The 22,199-nt window shown below is 37.5% G+C and overlaps 2 protein-coding genes across 2 annotated transcripts; both read right to left on the bottom strand.

The window, feature by feature from the left end:
• Positions 1-3,974: 3,974 nt before the first annotated feature.
• On the bottom strand, positions 3,975-5,757 carry LOC143553761 (cytochrome P450 93A3-like). Its single transcript, XM_077043677.1, has 2 exons — positions 4,861-5,757; positions 3,975-4,696 (listed from the first exon to the last, which is right to left on the bottom strand). The coding sequence occupies exons 1-2, from the start codon at positions 5,755-5,757 to the stop codon at positions 4,055-4,057; spliced, it is 1,539 nt and encodes a 512-aa protein (XP_076899792.1). The 3' UTR covers positions 3,975-4,054.
• Positions 5,758-16,902: 11,145 nt separating this feature from the next.
• Positions 16,903-18,759, bottom strand: LOC143553749 (cytochrome P450 93A3-like). Its single transcript, XM_077043670.1, has 2 exons — positions 17,863-18,759; positions 16,903-17,698 (listed from the first exon to the last, which is right to left on the bottom strand). Exons 1-2 carry the CDS (start codon positions 18,757-18,759, stop codon positions 17,057-17,059), a joined length of 1,539 nt encoding a protein of 512 aa, XP_076899785.1. The 3' UTR covers positions 16,903-17,056.
• Positions 18,760-22,199: the final 3,440 nt, after the last annotated feature.

Here is a 22,199-nt window from a genome sequence, read left to right as displayed (position 1 = left end):
TGCTAGGTGTAGTATTAACTGAGGATGTGACCAACATTATAGAGTATGATCAAATTTATAGGAAGTGAAATAACTATTTAAATTTATACAAATCATCACATGGTATATTTATATGGTGGCTTTTTTTTTTTTATTCAACCGCAGCACACCAAGCATTGAACTAAAAATGTTGTATGTTGACTAACTGTTGACGGCTAAATTATTCTTCCATGCAAATTCTAGCATCATTATCACAGACGACACATACATGCAAAAAATAGTAGTTACCTTTTAAAAGCATTACCACCATTAAACATAATATACAAAAACAGGTACTAGTTATCTTAAATATGATAATAACAAATACTTTTCCATGAAATTATATATTATAAGATTATAAGCTTATATCAAGGTTTAGGGTTTTTATGTAAATTAAGTAATCTTTAATGTCGCGTAAATAGTTCATTTCTTTTGCGTAAATTGTTGCATATTGGCTAAAAAATTAGCAAGCCAAAGTAATATTAGCTACTACGTAATATGTAATAGTTAAAATGCTCTTAAGGGTGTGTTATAGAATATGTAAAGTGTCTATTTTGTTGCAAATTGTAATTAGGATTTGTACAAGAGAAGGAATATATACTATTATACTTGGTCCATGCATAATGCTACATGTACCATTTGTCCAATTACGTCTAATACTCCAGTGTACCCCTGCAAGCTAATTAAGGCCGAAAAACAACTTGAAGCTTCATGGGCGAGATATAGTGGGGCGGGGAGTAGAGATGGGCAAAAAAACCGGTTGGTGAACCGGTTCAACGGTTTAAACCGAAAACCGGTTTTTACAAAAACCGGTTATTTAAAAACCGGTTTGACCGGTTTAGTAACCGCCGGTTCGTATATCGGTTACAAGTTCTAGAGAAAAAACCGGTTACTGAACCGGTTATGGAAAAAACCGGTTAATTTTAAAACCGGTTATTATGAAAAAAACCGGTTATTAACCGGTTATTTAAAAAAAAAAAACCGGTTAATTAAAAAAACCGGTTATTAACCGGTTCTAACCGGTTTCTAAACCGGTCCTAACCGGTTAGACCGGTCCGAGTTTTGCACCAAAAAAACCGGTTAATAAACCGGTCCGGTTATTTAAAAACCGGTTTTTTTCCAGGCCAAGAAAAACCGGTCCGGTTATTAACCGAACCGGTTTTTTAAAAAAAACCGATTTGTGCACCTCTAGCGGGGAGGGACTGCCCCCCCTCCCCTATTGTTTTCGGCTTGAAATTGAAGGCAACGACGATTAGATGGTTCGCCGGAACTTGTTTTTAGATATGTGTGGCAATTTAAGGAGTAGAAATGGAATTATGTGAAGAAGATAATAGGAAAATAGGGTATTTTAATAATTTAGTCAACCGTAAATCTAATAGCTTCTAGCAAAGTCAATGTTGTCAGATTACTTGTCAACTAAATATTCATAAATTATATACAATACATTATTATACTATATATTTTACTAGTTTATTTAAATTAATTTTAAAAAAATTAAAAGCTTACTTTTTTTATTCGTTTACCTTACTCAAGTTTATTTTACATAGTAAAGACTATTATTAGAAAAAGAAATTTGTATATCAACTCATTGATTAAAAGTTAATAGTTCTGCCAGTGATCATATATGCCTAAACAAGTTTAAAAAAAAGTGACATCATTTACTCCTTAGTCCCTACTCGCACGCAAGTATGTCATCTCATGTTCTCCAAACACCAGCCACTTATATTTCATCCGTCACGTAGCGCGATGGATTAAAAAATAAAAGATTTCATTTTGATACCTTTTTACAAAACTACTACGGCAGCTCTGAAGCCGCTCGCGATTATGCAAGTGTGCGAAGTGCATTATCAAAGCGCTATATTGTGTCAATCGCCCGAGCCCGTGCGCTTCGGATGCTTCGCACCCTTGCTAAGGGCACTAAGTGTCTTGCCATACAAGAATATTATCTTGTGAGTCATTCTCCTTACAAGGAGCTCATAATTTTATCTTTCTATCAATGTGGGATAACCTCACTTTCATATTTCACCAATTTGGGATAAACTCACTTTATCATTTCACAGTATCCATTACATATTTTGGAAAATATTTTTAGTCCTTTATTTTTCATGAGTTGTCCTAATTTGTCTAAAGTTAGCATGGAAATTTTCGAGATGTTTACACGACGGGCGGAGAGAATGGCTATCGTGTAGCCCGCCCAAGTGGTTTCTCGGACGAACCCTAGGATCGTCACACTACGTGATGAGCATAACTTGTGGCTGTCGCGATGCATGCTTAACGTAATCAGAATTTTGGGATTTTGACATATTTGGCCATTGGACTTGCTTTGGATGCAAGTTTACGTAAAAAAAACACATGAAATGCTACTTGAAAATGAGTTTGTAAAAACACAACAACATAACAACCATAAATACTCAATAAATACACTATTTTATTAATAAATGAATATACGAATACAAAGTGGGCCGGGTAAACGAATACAAATACAACATTCAAATTTGACGAATGTCACACTAGTGAACTGTCTGGGAACATATTATGGCCTGCTAACATCAAGTTTAACAAATTCACAACTTAGAACATGATCTTTACGTCGGTTAAATGACCATAGCCGACACCCTTTAATCATGGATCTATATCATAACACATGTGATAATTCAATTCAACGCACATACAACACCCCATTACCAGCTCGCAACTAACTCCTATATCCAATTACCTCATCGTTGTTGTTCAAGTGGATTTTTTTATGGAACTAGGATAACTGAGGAAACATTTTAGTTTTATATTTTTTGTTATTTATTTATATTTTTAAGTTATGATTTTTTATTATTATTTTTAAATATTTTTTTGACGGTTTTTTTATCTTAATAGAAAACTCCTAAAAAGTAAAAAAAAAAATCATAACTTAAAATATAAATTAAAAAAAATCTAAAAAAACTAAAATGTTTCCGCAGTTATCCTCGTTCACAAAAAAAAACTGAACCCTGTTCCGACCCTATCCAATTCCAATTAAAACAACAACCCTTTTGTTGATTGACCCGTTCTGACTCAAACACGTTTTGACCCATGACTCGTTTCGACCCATGAGCCGTTCGACCCAACCCAACCCATTTGCCACCTCTAACCACCACCATATCTCCTCAAAGCCAAATGATCATCTGCCGCAAATTTTTGGCAACCCTATCGCCAATTCTAAAAATATCACCACCACAAAACCCCTTCACTTTCTTACTCGTAATGTAATGTGACAACTGATCCACTTTAAACTTAAGCAAAAATCTAGTTATGCTCAGTCGCTCAAAGCATAATGAATTCTAGCACCATTATATTCGGGAAATGGTAACTCAAGAACATGTGAAGTTGGAATATTGGAACACGAATGAACATCTTGCAGATGTGTAAAGAAAAACCCTCTCTTAAGAGAAATTTGTGTACTTTCATCATTGCCTAGGAGTTATGGATCATGAATCAAGGAGTGTGATAAAATATGATTCGTGCATCATAAATCGTGCAGGTGAAGTCTATTTCTATAAGTTTACGTTTGAGCTTATTTTCAATTTAAACAAAAGTGCCTTAGCACTTGGTCTGATAGTTAAGTCAGGCAGCGGCGCAACTTGCTTGGTGCCCAGGGTGTACCTGGCCATCCCCATTTTTTTCGCTTAATATTGTAAATTTTCGCAATTTCATTCGAAGTTTTTGTGGGTATTGAGTCCTCACCCTTGAATACTTTTGGCCACCACTATGATTAGCCCATGCTTCACCACTGAAGTCCGAGTCTTTAGTTTATATCTGTTATCATCTTTATATTGGAGAGTTCAGTATTCATCATTCTATGCAACTTATTATCAATTAAACAAAAGCGTTCAGCCTATTTTCTATTCGTTTATCTATATTTCTCGTCGGATACCAACATTTGATACATATAAGTGCTTATACACGTATTTTTATTTGATACAAGGGCGTAACTTAAAACTTATTAAACTGACATAATCCATATAAAAATCAAAAGCAGCTTATAAAAATAGTGTGACTAAACTCAACCCATGGCATGATCAGCTGACAACGGGATTGGATGAAGTCGAGCCACAGGAACACAAACCAAAGGGTTAGCTCTAGGCAGGTTTAAACCACATCCCTCCTCCATATCAACGTTAGAAAGATTCCCATCTTTCCCAGTCTTCCACTCGAAGCACTGAATCATAGCACCGAATGTTGCATAGACCATATTTAGCCCTAATGAAGTCCCTGGACACATCCTTCTCCCACTTCCAAATGGTAACAACTCAAAGTGTTGTCCCCTCACATCCATCAGCTTCTCCTCAAATCTTTCAGGCCTAAATTCAAGTGGATTTTCCCAATAGTTTGGGTCCCTTCCGAGAGCCCACACATTAATAAAAATACTAGTGTTTGCTTGTATATGGTAACCTGCGACTGTGCGGTCGTCTGTTGATTTTCTTGGAATCATTGGGACAGGTGGGTGGAGACGTAGCGTCTCCTTGACTATTGCCTGGAGGTATGGCAGGTTCGGTATGTCTGATTCTTGTAAAAGTCTGTTTTTTCCAACAATATTATCAATTTCTTCTATTGCTTTCTTCATGACGTTTGGATGATTAATAAGCTCCGATAAAGCCCACTCGGTGATAATCGCTGAATTGTCTGTCCCTGCAACGAATATATTCTGGAATTACAAGATAGATAAGTTAGTATTTCATTGCACATACAAACACAAAATAAGCATAGAATTTTTTGGATTTGTAGGTAGTTTATAGACGTGGGAAATAATTCTACGCATTTTTGAAGGTTATTGTGCAAATTGGCGATATATGAAGAATTTTTGGTTACCAGAATGAAGGCTTTGATGTTCTCTCTTGTCAAATCTGTCTCTGTGTTTTCTTCTTCCGCAATATCCAGTAAAATGCGGAGCAAGTCCTTCCCTTCAGATCCCAACCCCTTTGTTCTTGCGTCTTCATGCTCTTTAATAATCCTTTCTATCAATGCATCAAATCTTCTATGAATATCCTTCACCCTTTTCCCAAATCCCTGTAAGTCTAGCCTCTTAAATAACCATATGTTATCCGAGAGGTTGAAGGTGCCCATCACCTCAGTTATCTCAAAGATCAATTTCCTTATGTCATCTGCCTTCCCGGTGTTTTCTGAACATCTTTCACTCAGAAGTATTTTTGATATCAAATTATTAGTCACCTTCACTAGCTCCGCGTTAAGATTTACAGCCTCCCCGGTATTGGCCTTTTGAGATAATGATTTTATAAAACGATTAATCTCATCTTGCCTAACATGAAGGAGGGAGTCAATTGTTGTACCATTTAGGAGCTGCGACATGACTATCTTCTTCATGAACTTCCAATAGGGTCCGTATGGAGTAAAAGCGAAATCTTTTGATCCGTATGTAATGTAAATAGTGGCTGAGTTTCGTGGCCGGTCCAAATATGCATTTTCATAGGTTTTGAGGAACTCTTTGGCTGTTTCAGGTGAAGAAGCTACAACACAAGGTTCAGAGCCCATAAAGAGGCGAAAAACTGGGCCGTATCGTTGTGAAAGCCGATGAAAGGCTTGGTGAGGGATCGGACCAAGAAGATGAAGATGTCCGACAATGGGAAGCGAAAAGGGCGTTGGTGGAAGGTGATATTTAGCACGACTAAATTTAAAGAATGCTAGGATTAAGGTAGTGGAGATTAGCCATATGAGAAAGTAGAAAAGGTAGCCTTGGAACTCAGTCATTGCTAGGTGTAGTATTAACTGAGGATGTGACCAACATTATAGAGTATGATCAAATTTATAGGAAGTGAAATAACTATTTAAATTTATACAAATCATCACATGGTATATTTATATGGTGGCTTTTTTTTTTTATTCAACCGCAGCACACCAAGCATTGAACTAAAAATGTTGTATGTTGACTAACTGTTGACGGCTAAATTATTCTTCCATGCAAATTCTAGCATCATTATCACAGACGACACATACATGCAAAAAATAGTAGTTACCTTTTAAAAGCATTACCACCATTAAACATAATATACAAAAACAGGTACTAGTTATCTTAAATATGTTAATAACAAATACTTTTCCATGAAATTATATATTATAAGATTATAAGCTTATATCAAGGTTTAGGGTTTTTATGTAAATTAAGTAATCTTTAATGTCGCGTAAATAGTTCATTTCTTTTGCGTAAATTGTTGCATATTGGCTAAAAAATTAGCAAGCCAAAGTAATATTAGCTACTACGTAATATGTAATAGTTAAAATGCTCTTAAGGGTGTGTTATAGAATATGTAAAGTGTCTATTTTGTTGCAAATTGTAATTAGGATTTGTACAAGAGAAGGAATATATACTATTATACTTGGTCCATGCATAATGCTACATGTACCATTTGTCCAATTACGTCTAATACTCCAGTGTACCCCTGCAAGCTAATTAAGGCCGAAAAACAACTTGAAGCTTCATGGGCGAGATATAGTGGGGCGGGGAGTAGAGATGGGCAAAAAAACCGGTTGGTGAACCGGTTCAACGGTTTAAACCGAAAACCGGTTTTTACAAAAACCGGTTATTTAAAAACCGGTTTGACCGGTTTAGTAACCGCCGGTTCGTATATCGGTTACAAGTTCTAGAGAAAAAACCGGTTACTGAACCGGTTATGGAAAAAACCGGTTAATTTTAAAACCGTTATTATGAAAAAAACCGGTTATTAACCGGTTATTTTAAAAAAAAAACCGGTTAATTAAAAAAACCGGTTATTAACCGGTTCTAACCGGTTTCTAAACCGGTCCTAACCGGTTAGACCGGTCCGAGTTTTGCACCAAAAAAACCGGTTAATAAACCGGTCCGGTTATTTAAAAACCGGTTTTTTTCCAGGCCAAGAAAAACCGGTCCGGTTATTAACCGAACCGGTTTTTTAAAAAAAACCGATTTGTGCACCTCTAGCGGGGAGGGACTGCCCCCCCTCCCCTATTGTTTTCGGCTTGAAATTGAAGGCAACGACGATTAGATGGTTCACCGGAACTTGTTTTTAGATATGTGTGGCAATTTAAGGAGTTGAAATGGAATTATGTGAAGAAGATAATAGGAAAATAGGGTATTTTAATAATTTAGTCAACCGTAAATCTAATAGCTTCTAGCAAAGTCAATGTTGTCAGATTACTTGTCAACTAAATATTCATAAATTATATACAATACATTATTATACTATATATTTTACTAGTTTATTTAAATTAATTTTAAAAAAATTAAAAGCTTACTTTTTTTATTCGTTTACCTTACTCAAGTTTATTTTACATAGTAAAGACTATTATTAGAATAAGAAATTTGTATATCAACTCATTGATTAAAAGTTAATAGTTCTGCCAGTGATCATATATGCCTAAACAAGTTTAAAAAAAAGTGACATCATTTACTCCTTAGTCCCTACTCGCACACAAGTATGTCATCTCATGTTCTCCAAACACCAGCCACTTATATTTCATCCGTCACGTAGCGCGATGGATTAAAAAATAAAAGATTTCATTTTGATACCTTTTTACAAAACTACTACAGCTGCTCTGAAGCCGCTCGCGATTATGCAAGTGTGCGAAGTGCATTATCAAAGCGCTATATTGTGTCAATCGCCCGAGCCCGTGCGCTTCGGATGCTTCGCACCCTTGCTAAGGGCACTAAGTGTCTTGCCATACAAGAATATTATCTTGTGAGTCATTCTCCTTACAAGGAGCTCATAATTTTATCTTTCTATCAATGTGGGATAACCTCACTTTCATATTTCACCAATGTGGGATAAACTCACTTTATCATTTCACAGTATCCATTACATATTTTGGAAAATATTTTTAGTCCTTTATTTTTCATGAGTTGTCCTAATTAGTCTAAAGTTAGCATGGAAATTTTCGAGATGTTACACGACGGGCGGAGAGAATGGCTATCGTGTAGCCCGCCCAAGTGGTTTCTCGGACGAACCCTAGGATCGTCACACTACGTGATGAGCATAACTTGTGGCTGTCGCGATGCATGCTTAACGTAATCAAAATTTTGGGATTTTGACATATTTGGCCATTGGACTTGCTTTGGATGCAAGTTTACGTAAAAAAAACACATGAAATGCTACTTGAAAATGAGTTTGTAAAAACACAACAACATAACAACCATAAATACTCAATAAATACACTATTTTATTAATAAATGAATATACGAATACAAAGTGGGCCGGGTAAACGAATACAAATACAACATTCAAATTTGACGAATGTCACACTAGTGAACTGTCTGGGAACATATTATGGCCTGCTAACATCAAGTTTAACAAATTCACAACTTAGAACATGATCTTTACGTCGGTTAAATGACCATAGCCGACACCCTTTAATCATGGATCTATATCATAACACATGTGATAATTCAATTCAACGCACATACAACACCCCATTACCAGCTCGCAACTAACTCCTATATCCAATTACCTCATCGTTGTTGTTCAAGTGGATTTTTTTATGGAACTAGGATAACTGAGGAAACATTTTAGTTTTATATTTTTTGTTATTTATTTATATTTTTAAGTTATGATTTTTTATTATTTTTTTTAAATATTTTTTTGACGGTTTTTTTATCTTAATAGAAAACTCCTAAAAAGTAAAAAAAAAAAATCATAACTTAAAATATAAATTAAAAAAAATCTAAAAAAACTAAAATGTTTCCGCAGTTATCCTCGTTCACAAAAAAAAACTGAACCCTGTTCCGACCCTATCCAATTCCAATTAAAACAACCCTTTTGTTGATTGACCCGTTCTGACTCAAACACGTTTTGACCCATGACTCGTTTCGACCCATGAGCCGTTCGACCCAACCCAACCCATTTGCCACCTCTAACCACCACCATATCTCCTCAAAGCCAAATGATCATCTGCCGCAAATTTTTGGCAACCCTATCGCCAATTCTAAAAATATCACCACCACAAAACCCCTTCACTTTCTTACTCTTAATGTAATGTGACAACTGATCCACTTTAAACTTAAGCAAAAATCTAGTTATGCTCAGTCGCTCAAAGCATAATGAATTCTAGCACCATTATATTCGGGAAATGGTAACTCAAGAACATGTGAAGTTGGAATATTGGAACACGAATGAACATCTTGCAGATGTGTAAAGAAAAACCCTCTCTTAAGAGAAATTTGTGTACTTTCATCATTGCCTAGGAGTTATGGATCATGAATCAAGGAGTGTGATAAAATATGATTCGTGCATCATAAATCGTGCAGGTGAAGTCTATTTCTATAAGTTTACGTTTGAGCTTATTTTCAATTTAAAAAAAAGTGCCTTAGCACTTGGTCTGATAGTTAAGTCAGGCAGCGGCGCAACTTGCTTGGTGCCCAGGGTGTACCTGGCCATCCCCATTTTTTTCGCTTAATATTGTAAATTTTCGCAATTTCATTCGAAGTTTTTGTGGGTATTGAGTCCTCACCCTTGAATACTTTTGGCCACCACTATGATTAGCCCATGCTTCACCACTGAAGTCCGAGTCTTTAGTTTATATCTGTTATCATCTTTATATTGGAGAGTTCAGTATTCATCATTCTATGCAACTTATTATCAATTAAACAAAAGCGTTCAGCCTATTTTCTATTCGTTTATCTATATTTCTCGTCGGATACCAACATTTGATACATATAAGAAAGTGCTTATACACGTATTTTTATTTGATACAAGGGCGTAACTTAAAACTTATTAAACTGACATAATCCATATAAAAATCAAAAGCAGCTTATAAAAATAGTGTGACTAAACTCAACCCATGGCATGATCAGCTGACAACGGGATTGGATGAAGTCGAGCCACAGGAACACAAACCAAAGGGTTAGCTCTAGGCAGGTTTAAACCACATCCCTCCTCCATATCAATGTTAGAAAGATTCCCATCTTTCCCAGGTTCAAACATGATAGCATTTGGGTAATAGTGGATCGTTTGACTAAGTCTGCTCACTTCCTGCCCATTCGTGAAAACTACCGTGTTGAGCAACTCGCGCAGCTTTATGTCAAGGAAATCGTCTGCCGCCATGGCACTCCTTTGAGCATCATATCCGATCGCGATGGCCGTTTTATATCCCGCTTTTGGAAATCTCTCCAATCTGCGTTAGGAACTCGTTTGGACATGAGTACTGCATATCATCCTCAGACTGACGGACAGTCTGAGCGAACTATTCAAACTCTTGAGGATATGCTCCGATCTAGTGTTCTTGATTTTGGAGGTAATTGGGATTCGCACCTGCCTTTGATCGAGTTCTCTTATAATAACAGCTATCATTCCAGTATCTGTATGGCCCCATTTGAAGCACTTTACGGTCGTAAGTGCCGCTCCCCGATTTGTTGGAGCGAAGTGGGAGAAGCTCAAATCACAGGACCCGAACTAATTCAAGAGACAACCGATAAGATCGCCAAGATCCGTGATCATCTGCTGACTGCCAGAAGCCGACAGAAGAGTTACGCAGATCGCAGGCGAAAGCCTCTCGAATTTCAAGTTGGTGATCTTGTTCTCCTCAAAGTGTCGCCTTGGAAAGGTGTTGTCCGCTTTGGGAAGAAGGGTAAGCTTGCTCCTCGATTTGTTGGACCATTTAAGATTCTCGCGCGTGTAGGAAAAGTTGCCTACAGACTTGACCTGCCGCCCGCGCTCAGTAATGTGCATCCAACGTTCCATGTATCCAATCTCAAGAAGTGTTTAGCTGACGAGAACCTTCACATTCCACTTGATGAAGTTCAAGTTGATGAATCTATGCATTTCGTTGAGAAGCCTGTTGAGATTATGGATCGCGAGGTTAAGCAAACCAAGCGCAGTCGTATCCCTATCATGAAAGTTCGCTGGGAGTCCAAGCGCGGAGCCGAGTTTACATGGGAAAGGGAAGATCAAATGAAGATCAAGTACCCGCACCTGTTCTCTGCGCAACCTACTTCAAGATAAATTTCGGGACGAAATTTCTTAAAGTAGGGGAGACTGTGACATCTGCCCGAATCCGACCCGACCCAGGTACCCGTTTCTCCTATCCGATCTCTTTCTTTTATGATTTAATATTTATTTATACTTATATTTTACTTTTAATAATAAAAATATATTTTCTTTCCCGCCTCTCTCTCTCTTTCTTTCCGCCGTCCCGTCCCTCTTCTTCTCTCTTTCCGCCTTCTTTTCCCTCTTGTCGCCGTCCCGCCCTTAAGCCTTGAACCCTCTTTTTATCCTTGTTCCTTCCCGCCTAAGGTTGTCTGCGCAGCTCCACGCGCCAGACTCCTTACAAGGAAGCCTGCGTGAAGACCACCTGTTACTGCGATACGCGAGACGAACTGTCCCCGCAGCGCGCTAAGGATTTTAGTTCTTCCCGCGGCGCGCTATAGATACCGTTCTTCCCGCGACGCGCTAAGGAATATAGTTCTTCTTGCGACGCGCTTAGAATTGAAGTTCTTCCCGCGGCGCGCTTAGAAATGTAATTCTTCCCGCGACGCGTTAAGGTTGGTTCTGTCTGCCTTCGCGCTCGCGCACTCTTGCCTTCGCGCTCGATGCTTTCTCGCGCTATGTCTTGTCTTTTCTCCTGTTTAATCTAGCCGTTAGCTTTTGTGTTGTCTTATCTTCTGAGCTGTTGACCTAACCTGTCTTATGTCTGAAAAGTTACTTTCGGCGCAGCATGCGCACCAACCCCATTGGTTGACAGAAAAAGTGACTGACAATATCTTTGGAGATCTGCTTTTCCATGCTTTGACCAGTACCTTTATCTGAACCGCCCATGCCCTTTTACTGTTCCTGTCAGCTTTTCCTTTGCCCCCTGCAGCTGCCATATCTTTTGATATCTTTTGCTTTTCGAATCTTTTACTTTTTGGAGATCTTTTCCTCTTTTCTAGGGATTGTGTTCCCTAGGGTTTTCCTATAAATAATAATGTTATTTTCCCTAACACATCACACACAAACACTTAAATTAAACTCTCCTGTTCTCTCTTGCTCCTTGCTGTTGTCTTCCTCTCTGCCTTCGTCTCTCCTGTTCTGCCCTGATTTCCGGTAATATATAATATATTATATATAATAATTTACTTATTAATTATGCTAACTTATAATCAAGACTTAAAACAAATCATTAAAACGATGATCTTTAATTATAGGTTAACTTTGCTTGTTTGGTTCTTGCCTTACCTATCTTCACATCGATTATCAAGTGAGTAATCTCGTACGTAATCCCTTTTTATTTTAAAGTTTTGGGATGTTCATGTGTTCGTACAAACTTAGAGTCTCAAACTGTTTATGAACTTTAGTCGCGCAGTATCCCATGTGTTGAGGACGTAGACTTGGCTGTTTATTTGTATGTGTGGATCATTAACCGTCTTGTCGGTCTATTCCGCAGTTCTCATGGTACCATTAGATGAACACGGGAGAACTATCGTTTATGATTTTCTCTTTTGTTTACACATGCACAGTTTGTCTTGTTTGTGAGCTCAATTGTGAGCACTGGCAGTCTATGAATCTTAGAGTTGGTCCCGATCGGATTACACCCTTGTTGAAAACCAGACATACACATGTTGCGCGCAGATTTATCTATGTATTAACTATTAAACTTGATTTCTCACCAACACGCAAGTGTTTGACGTTTATTTTAACACATGTTCAGGTTTGCTGTAGCTACATTTGGAGCTTGTGGACACGTAGGACGTTTTTACTTTTGGACCTAGATTAAAATGTATCAAGACAAGTATTGTTGATCGAATATTTTGCCTTATAATATATTGATTTATGTTGGTTTATTTATATCTTGTGTATACGTTGCGCGTGCGCGAATGAATGTATTTATTAAATATTGACACCCAATAGTGTCACGAGTAATGAAACAATACGTGGCGCCCCGATGTATAATCCGCCTTTGGTCGGGGTGTTACACATAACTTGTGGCTGTCGCGATGCATGCTTAACGTAATCAGAATTTTGGGATTTTGACATATTTGGCCATTGGACTTGCTTTGGATGCAAGTTTACGTAAAAAAAACACATGAAATGCTACTTGAAAATGAGTTTGTAAAAACACAACAACATAACAACCATAAATACTCAATAAATACACTATTTTATTAATAAATGAATATACGAATACAAAGTGGGCCGGGTAAACGAATACAAATACAACATTCAAATTTGACGAATGTCACACTAGTGAACTGTCTGGGAACATATTATGGCCTGCTAACATCAAGTTTAACAAATTCACAACTTAGAACATGATCTTTACGTCGGTTAAATGACCATAGCCGACACCCTTTAATCATGGATCTATATCATATCACATGTGATAATTCAATTCAACGCACATACAACACCCCATTACCAGCTCGCAACTAACTCCTATATCCAATTACCTCATCGTTGTTGTTCAAGTGGATTTTTTTATGGAACTAGGATAACTGAGGAAACATTTTAGTTTTATATTTTTTGTTATTTATTTATATTTTTAAGTTATGATTTTTTATTATTATTTTTAAATATTTTTTTGACGGTTTTTTTATCTTAATAGAAAACTCCTAAAAAGTAAAAAAAAAAATCATAACTTAAAATATAAATTAAAAAAAATCTAAAAAAACTAAAATGTTTCCGCAGTTATCCTCGTTCACAAAAAAAAACTGAACCCTGTTCCGACCCTATCCAATTCCAATTAAAACAACAACCCTTTTGTTGATTGACCCGTTCTGACTCAAACACGTTTTGACCCATGACTCGTTTCGACCCATGAGCCGTTCGACCCAACCCAACCCATTTGCCACCTCTAACCACCACCATATCTCCTCAAAGCCAAATGATCATCTGCCGCAAATTTTTGGCAACCCTATCGCCAATTCTAAAAATATCACCACCACAAAACCCCTTCACTTTCTTACTCGTAATGTGTTGGTGCATTCTGTGACCGTCGCTATGCAATTCTGACCAGCGGATCGTCACAGGCGAAGTTAGCACAACTTCGCCTAGGCGAAGTTATAACAACTTCGCCAACGGCGAAGTTGTAACAACTTCTGCCTTAGGCGAAGTTATCACAACTTCGCCCTAGGCGAAGTTATGAACAACTTCGCCTACTGAAGCCCAAGCCCGTGAAGATTGTCTATATATACATGTGTCGTGTTAGGTTATGCAGAGTGAATCCAGTAATTCAGAGAGTGTGTGTTACAGTTTGAGTGTCAAGAGAGAGCAAGAGAGTGAGAGTCGTGTGAGACGACCCGAGGTAGAGCTCACCTCGGGTCAGTCGTGTTTCTGTTTATGTTACGGTATGTAACGTGTTTTATTATTATATGAATCTGCAGATTTGATTATCCATTCTTGTATTTGTTTGTGTATTTGATCGTGTACGTGTTTGTGTTCTTCGTCTATACACCATATACGAGTCTAGGAGGATTCCGCACTCCTAGACCTCGTGCGGATCTCGTATCGATCAGCACAGGGACCTACAAGTGGTATCAGAGCCTTAGGCTCTTACGCTATGGTTCGAGATCTGCGTTTTGGTGTTTCTGGCACGTTTCTGTGCGTTTCTGGCCGAACAGTTCTTCAGGCGAAGTTATTGTTCATCAGGCGAAGTTGCCGTCACTGTTCGTAGGGTTTCAGCGAAGATATAAGGTCTGGCGAAGTTATGAACAGGCGAAGTTATGAACAGGCGAAGTTATGAACTGGCGAAGTTATGGCCAGGCGAAGTTAGCGAACAGGCGAAGTTATGGCCAGGCGAAGTTATGGCCAGGTGAAGTTAAAAAAAAAAAAAAAAAAAAAAAAAAAAAAAAAAAAAAAAATTATTGTTTGGAGTTTTCGTCTGTATGGCCGGGTGTACACGATTATTGTGAGACCAAAGATGTTGTTCCGTCAACGAGTGATCTTGTTATCTCTTGGTCTTACGTGTGAACAAATACGTATCAACTCTGGATTTGGAGTTGAGGTTGTGAATGGGATATTGTTTGAAACTGGATATTGACACATATTCGGGTGTTTGTGGGCAATGAAATTGTTGTTGTTCGTGGTTGACCAACCGAAGAAAGTCAAATTGAACTGAAGGTTTTCGTCATTACTGGATTGCGGTCAGAGCATATTATTTATGTTATTTTCAAGGCGTTCGAGAATTGGATCCTGAAACGTGATGCTTATTTATACGAGTGAAGATTCTGGAACAAGTTGGATTTAACCGGGAATTAAAGTCTCTATGTTCTTGATTGTTATCCCTGGTGATTGAAGATGCTTCGGATTAATTAATGGTCATGTGTTAGATTCTGTCAAGGTGGTTTTGTGATGAAATTGATCACCTGATGTTGAGTAGTTGAAGATTAAACCTTATCGTATGCCGACGAGTTGGTGAAGTTGTGGAGGAAGCCCAACTTCATGTGTTGGTGAAGTCAGATGGACTCACGTGATTGGTTGAGATGATCTATTGGCACGAGGATGCATGCATTTCAAAGACCTCAATCGTTATAGTCGGAGAAGCTTACACTGAAGGGGAGATCTGATATGGAAGACGCTGGGTGATTGGTAGATTTGTGAAGCTACAGGACAGATTCAGACACGGCTGGTTGATGAACAAAACAGAAGATCATCAGTTAAGAGGGAGTCTGTTAGTGCATGTTTTGTAACAGATGATCTTTCGTGTTTGTTAGAATTGAGAGCAACGGTCAAAGGGGAGACTGTTGGTGCATTCTGTGACCGTCGCTATGCAATTCTGACCAGCGGATCGTCACAGGCGAAGTTAGCACAACTTCGCCTAGGCGAAGTTATAACAACTTCGCCAACGGCGAAGTTGTAACAACTTCTGCCTTAGGCGAAGTTATCACAACTTCGCCCTAGGCGAAGTTATGAACAACTTCGCCTACTGAAGCCCAAGCCCGTGAAGATTGTCTATATATACATGTGTCGTGTTAGGTTATGCAGAGTGAATCCAGTAATTCAGAGAGTGTGTGTTACAGTTTGAGTGTCAAGAGAGAGCAAGAGAGTGAGAGTCGTGTGAGACGACCCGAGGTAGAGCTCACCTCGGGTCAGTCGTGTTTCTGTTTATGTTACGGTATGTAACGTGTTTTATTATTATATGAATCTGCAGATTTGATTATCCATTCTTGTATTTGTTTGTGTATTTGATCGTGTACGTGTTTGTGTTCTTCGTCTATACACCATATACGAGTCTAGGAGGATTCCGCACTCCTAGACCTCGTGCGGATCTCGTATCGATCAGCACAGAGCACAGGGACCTACATAATGTAATGTGACAACTGATCCACTTTAAACTTAAGCAAAAATCTAGTTATGCTCAGTCGCTCAAAGCATAATGAATTCTAGCACCATTATATTCGGGAAATGGTAACTCAAGAACATGTGAAGTTGGAATATTGGAACACGAATGAACATCTTGCAGATGTGTAAAGAAAAACCCTCTCTTAAGAGAAATTTGTGTACTTTCATCATTGCCTAGGAGTTATGGATCATGAATCAAGGAGTGTGATAAAATATGATTCGTGCATCATAAATCGTGCAGGTGAAGTCTATTTCTATAAGTTTACGTTTGAGCTTATTTTCAATTTAAACAAAAGTGCCTTAGCACTTGGTCTGATAGTTAAGTCAGGCAGCGGCGCAACTTGCTTGGTGCCCAGGGTGTACCTGGCCATCCCCATTTTTTTCGCTTAATATTGTAAATTTTCGCAATTTCATTCTAAGTTTTTGTGGGTATTGAGTCCTCACCCTTGAATACTTTTGGCCACCACTATGATTAGCCCATGCTTCACCACTGAAGTCCGAGTCTTTAGTTTATATCTGTTATCATCTTTATATTGGAGAGTTCAGTATTCATCATTCTATGCAACTTATTATCAATTAAACAAAAGCGTTCAGCCTATTTTCTATTCGTTTATCTATATTTCTCGTCGGATACCAACATTTGATACATATAAGAAAGTGCTTATACACGTATTTTTATTTGATACAAGGGCGTAACTTAAAACTTATTAAACTGACATAATCCATATAAAAATCAAAAGCAGCTTATAAAAATAGTGTGACTAAACTCAACCCATGGCATGATCAGCTGACAACGGGATTGGATGAAGTCGAGCCACAGGAACACAAACCAAAGGGTTAGCTCTAGGCAGGTTTAAACCACATCCCTCCTCCATATCAACGTTAGAAAGATTCCCATCTTTCCCAGTCTTCCACTCGAAGCACTGAATCATAGCACCGAATGTTGCATAGACCATATTTAGCCCTAATGAAGTCCCTGGACACATCCTTCTCCCACTTCCAAATGGTAACAACTCAAAGTGTTGTCCCCTCACATCCATCAGCTTCTCCTCAAATCTTTCAGGCCTAAATTCAAGTGGATTTTCCCAATAGTTTGGGTCCCTTCCGAGAGCCCACACATTAATAAAAATACTAGTGTTTGCTTGTATATGGTAACCTGCGACTGTGCGATCGTCTGTTGATTTTCTTGGAATCATTGGGACAGGTGGGTGGAGACGTAGCGTCTCCTTGACTATTGCCTGGAGGTATGGCAGGTTCGGTATGTCTGATTCTTGTAAAAGTCTGTTTTTTCCAACAATATTATCAATTTCTTCTATTGCTTTCTTCATGACGTTTGGATGATTAATAAGCTCCGATAAAGCCCACTCGGTGATAATCGCTGAATTGTCTGTCCCTGCAACGAATATATTCTGGAATTACAAGATAGATAAGTTAGTATTTCATTGCACATACAAACACAAAATAAGCACAGAATTTTTTGGATTTGTAGGTAGTTTATAGACGTGGGAAATAATTCTACGCATTTTTGAAGGTTATTGTGCAAATTGGCGATATATGAAGAATTTTTGGTTACCAGAATGAAGGCTTTGATGTTCTCTCTTGTCAAATCTGTCTCTGTGTTTTCTTCTTCCGCAATATCCAGTAAAATGCGGAGCAAGTCCTTCCCTTCAGATCCCAACCCCTTTGTTCTTGCGTCTTCATGCTCTTTAATAATCCTTTCTATCAATGCATCAAATCTTCTATGAATATCCTTCACCCTTTTCCCAAATCCCTGTAAGTCTAGCCTCTTAAATAACCATATGTTATCCGAGAGGTTGAAGGTGCCCATCACCTCAGTTATCTCAAAGATCAATTTCCTTATGTCATCTGCCTTCCCGGTGTTTTCTGAACATCTTTCACTCAGAAGTATTTTTGATATCAAATTATTAGTCACCTTCACTAGCTCCGCGTTAAGATTTACAGCCTCCCCGGTATTGGCCTTTTGAGATAATGATTTTATAAAACGATTAATCTCATCTTGCCTAACATGAAGGAGGGAGTCAATTGTTGTACCATTTAGGAGCTGCGACATGACTATCTTCTTCATGAACTTCCAATAGGGTCCGTATGGAGTAAAAGCGAAATCTTTTGATCCGTATGTAATGTAAATAGTGGCTGAGTTTCGTGGCCGGTCCAAATATGCATTTTCATAGGTTTTGAGGAACTCTTTGGCTGTTTCAGGTGAAGAAGCTACAACACAAGGTTCAGAGCCCATAAAGAGGCGAAAAACTGGGCCGTATCGTTGTGAAAGCCGATGAAAGGCTTGGTGAGGGATCGGACCAAGAAGATGAAGATGTCCGACAATGGGAAGCGAAAAGGGCGTTGGTGGAAGGTGATATTTAGCACGACTAGATTTAAAGAATGCTAGGATTAAGGTAGTGGAGATTAGCCATATGAGAAAGTAGAAAAGGTAGCCTTGGAACTCAGTCATTGCTAGGTGTAGTATTAACTGAGGATGTGACCAACATTATAGAGTATGATCAAATTTATAGGAAGTGAAATAACTATTTAAATTTATACAAATCATCACATGGTATATTTATATGGTGGCTTTTTTTTTTATTCAACCGCAGCACACCAAGCATTGAACTAAAAATGTTGTATGTTGACTAACTGTTGACGGCTAAATTATTCTTCCATGCAAATTCTAGCATCATTATCACAGACGACACATACATGCAAAAAATAGTAGTTACCTTTTAAAAGCATTACCACCATTAAACATAATATACAAAAACAGGTACTAGTTATCTTAAATATGTTAATAACAAATACTTTTCCATGAAATTATATATTATAAGATTATAAGCTTATATCAAGGTTTAGGGTTTTTATGTAAATTAAGTAATCTTTAATGTCGCGTAAATAGTTCATTTCTTTTGCGTAAATTGTTGCATATTGGCTAAAAAATTAGCAAGCCAAAGTAATATTAGCTACTACGTAATATGTAATAGTTAAAATGCTCTTAAGGGTGTGTTATAGAATATGTAAAGTGTCTATTTTGTTGCAAATTGTAATTAGGATTTGTACAAGAGAAGGAATATATACTATTATACTTGGTCCATGCATAATGCTACATGTACCATTTGTCCAATTACGTCTAATACTCCAGTGTACCCCTGCAAGCTAATTAAGGCCGAAAAACAACTTGAAGCTTCATGGGCGAGATATAGTGGGGCGGGGAGGGACTGCCCCCCTCCCCTATTGTTTTCGGCTTGAAATTGAAGGCAACGACGATTAGATGGTTCACCGGAACTTGTTTTTAGATATGTGTGGCAATTTAAGGAGTAGAAATGGAATTATGTGAAGAAGATAATAGGAAAATAGGGTATTTTAATAATTTAGTCAACCGTAAATCTAATAGCTTCTAGCAAAGTCAATGTTGTCAGATTACTTGTCAACTAAATATTCATAAATTATATACAATACATTATTATACTATATATTTTACTAGTTTATTTAAATTAATTTTAAAAAAATTAAAAGTTTACTTTTTTATTCGTTTACCTTACTCAAGTTTATTTTACATAGTAAAGACTATTATTAGAAAAAGAAATTTGTATATCAACTCATTGATTAAAAGTTAATAGTTCTGCCAGCGATCATATATGCCTAAACAAGTTTAAAAAAAAGTGACATCATTTACTCCTTAGTCCCTACTCGCACCCAAGTATGTCATCTCATGTTCTCCAAACACCAGCCACATATATTTCATCCGTCACGTAGCGCGATGGATTAAAAAATAAAAGATTTCATTTTGATACCTTTTTACAAAACTACTACGGCAGCTCTGAAGCCGCTCGCGATTATGCAAGTGTGCGAAGTGCATTATCAAAGCGCTATATTGTGTCAATCGCCCGAGCCCGTGCGCTTCGGATGCTTCGCACCCTTGCTAAGGGCACTAAGTGTCTTGCCATACAAGAATATTATCTTGTGAGTCATTCTCCTTACAAGGAGCTCATAATTTTATCTTTCTATCAATGTGGGATAACCTCACTTTCATATTTCACCAATGTGGGATAAACTCACTTTATCATTTCACAGTATCCATTACATATTTTGGAAAATATTTTTAGTCCTTTATTTTTCATGAGTTGTCCTAATTAGTCTAAAGTTAGCATGGAAATTTTCGAGATGTTACACGACGGGCGGAGAGAATGGCTATCGTGTAGCCCGCCCAAGTGGTTTCTCGGACGAACCCTAGGATCGTCACACTACGTGATGAGCATAACTTGTGGCTGTCGCGATGCATGCTTAACGTAATCAGAATTTTGGGATTTTGACATATTTGGCCATTGGACTTGCTTTGGATGCAAGTTTACGTAAAAAAAACACATGAAATGCTACTTGAAAATGAGTTTGTAAAAACACAACAACATAACAACCATAAATACTCAATAAATACACTATTTTATTAATAAATGAATATACGAATACAAAGTGGGCCGGGTAAACGAATACAAATACAACATTCAAATTTGACGAATGTCACACTAGTGAACTGTCTGGGAACATATTATGGCCTGCTAACATCAAGTTTAACAAATTCACAACTTAGAACATGATCTTTACGTCGGTTAAATGACCATAGCCGACACCCTTTAATCATGGATCTATATCATAACACATGTGATAATTCAATTCAACGCACATACAACACCCCATTACCAGCTCGCAACTAACTCCTATATCCAATTACCTCATCGTTGTTGTTCAAGTGGATTTTTTTATGGAACTAGGATAACTGAGGAAACATTTTAGTTTTATATTTTTTGTTATTTATTTATATTTTTAAGTTATGATTTTTTATTATTATTTTTTAAATATTTTTTTGACGGTTTTTTTATCTTAATAGAAAACTCCTAAAAAGTAAAAAAAAAAAATCATAACTTAAAATATAAATTAAAAAAAATCTAAAAAAACTAAAATGTTTCCGCAGTTATCCTCGTTCACAAAAAAAAACTGAACCCTGTTCCGACCCTATCCAATTCCAATTAAAACAACAACTCTTTTGTTGATTGACCCGTTCTGACTCAAACACGTTTTGACCCATGACTCGTTTCGACCCATGAGCCGTTCGACCCAACCCAACCCATTTGCCACCTCTAACCACCACCATATCTCCTCAAAGCCAAATGATCATCTGCCGCAAATTTTTGGCAACCCTATCGCCAATTCTAAAAATATCACCACCACAAAACCCCTTCACTTTCTTACTCGTAATGTAATGTGACAACTGATCCACTTTAAACTTAAGCAAAAATCTAGTTATGCTCAGTCGCTCAAAGCATAATGAATTCTAGCACCATTATATTCGGGAAATGGTAACTCAAGAACATGTGAAGTTGGAATATTGGAACACGAATGAACATCTTGCAGATGTGTAAAGAAAAACCCTCTCTTAAGAGAAATTTGTGTACTTTCATCATTGCCTAGGAGTTATGGATCATGAATCAAGGAGTGTGATAAAATATGATTCGTGCATCATAAATCGTGCAGGTGAAGTCTATTTCTATAAGTTTACGTTTGAGCTTATTTTCAATTTAAACAAAAGTGCCTTAGCACTTGGTCTGATAGTTAAGTCAGGCAGCGGCGCAACTTGCTTGGTGCCCAGGGTGTACCTGGCCATCCCCATTTTTTTCGCTTAATATTGTAAATTTTCGCAATTTCATTCGAAGTTTTTGTGGGTATTGAGTCCTCACCCTTGAATACTTTTGGCCACCACTATGATTAGCCCATGCTTCACCACTGAAGTCCGAGTCTTTAGTTTATATCTGTTATCATCTTTATATTGGAGAGTTCAGTATTCATCATTCTATGCAACTTATTATCAATTAAACAAAAGCGTTCAGCCTATTTTCTATTCGTTTA

The sequence above is a fragment of the Bidens hawaiensis genome, unplaced genomic scaffold, assembly GCF_021521415.1.
Source record: "Bidens hawaiensis isolate Kalapana, Puna unplaced genomic scaffold, B.hawaiensis_p1.1 tig00001032_1, whole genome shotgun sequence".
NCBI lineage: Eukaryota > Viridiplantae > Streptophyta > Magnoliopsida > Asterales > Asteraceae > Bidens > Bidens hawaiensis.
The sequence above is the reverse complement of the archived record's forward strand: the minus strand, read 5'-3'. Positions and strand labels throughout refer to the sequence as shown.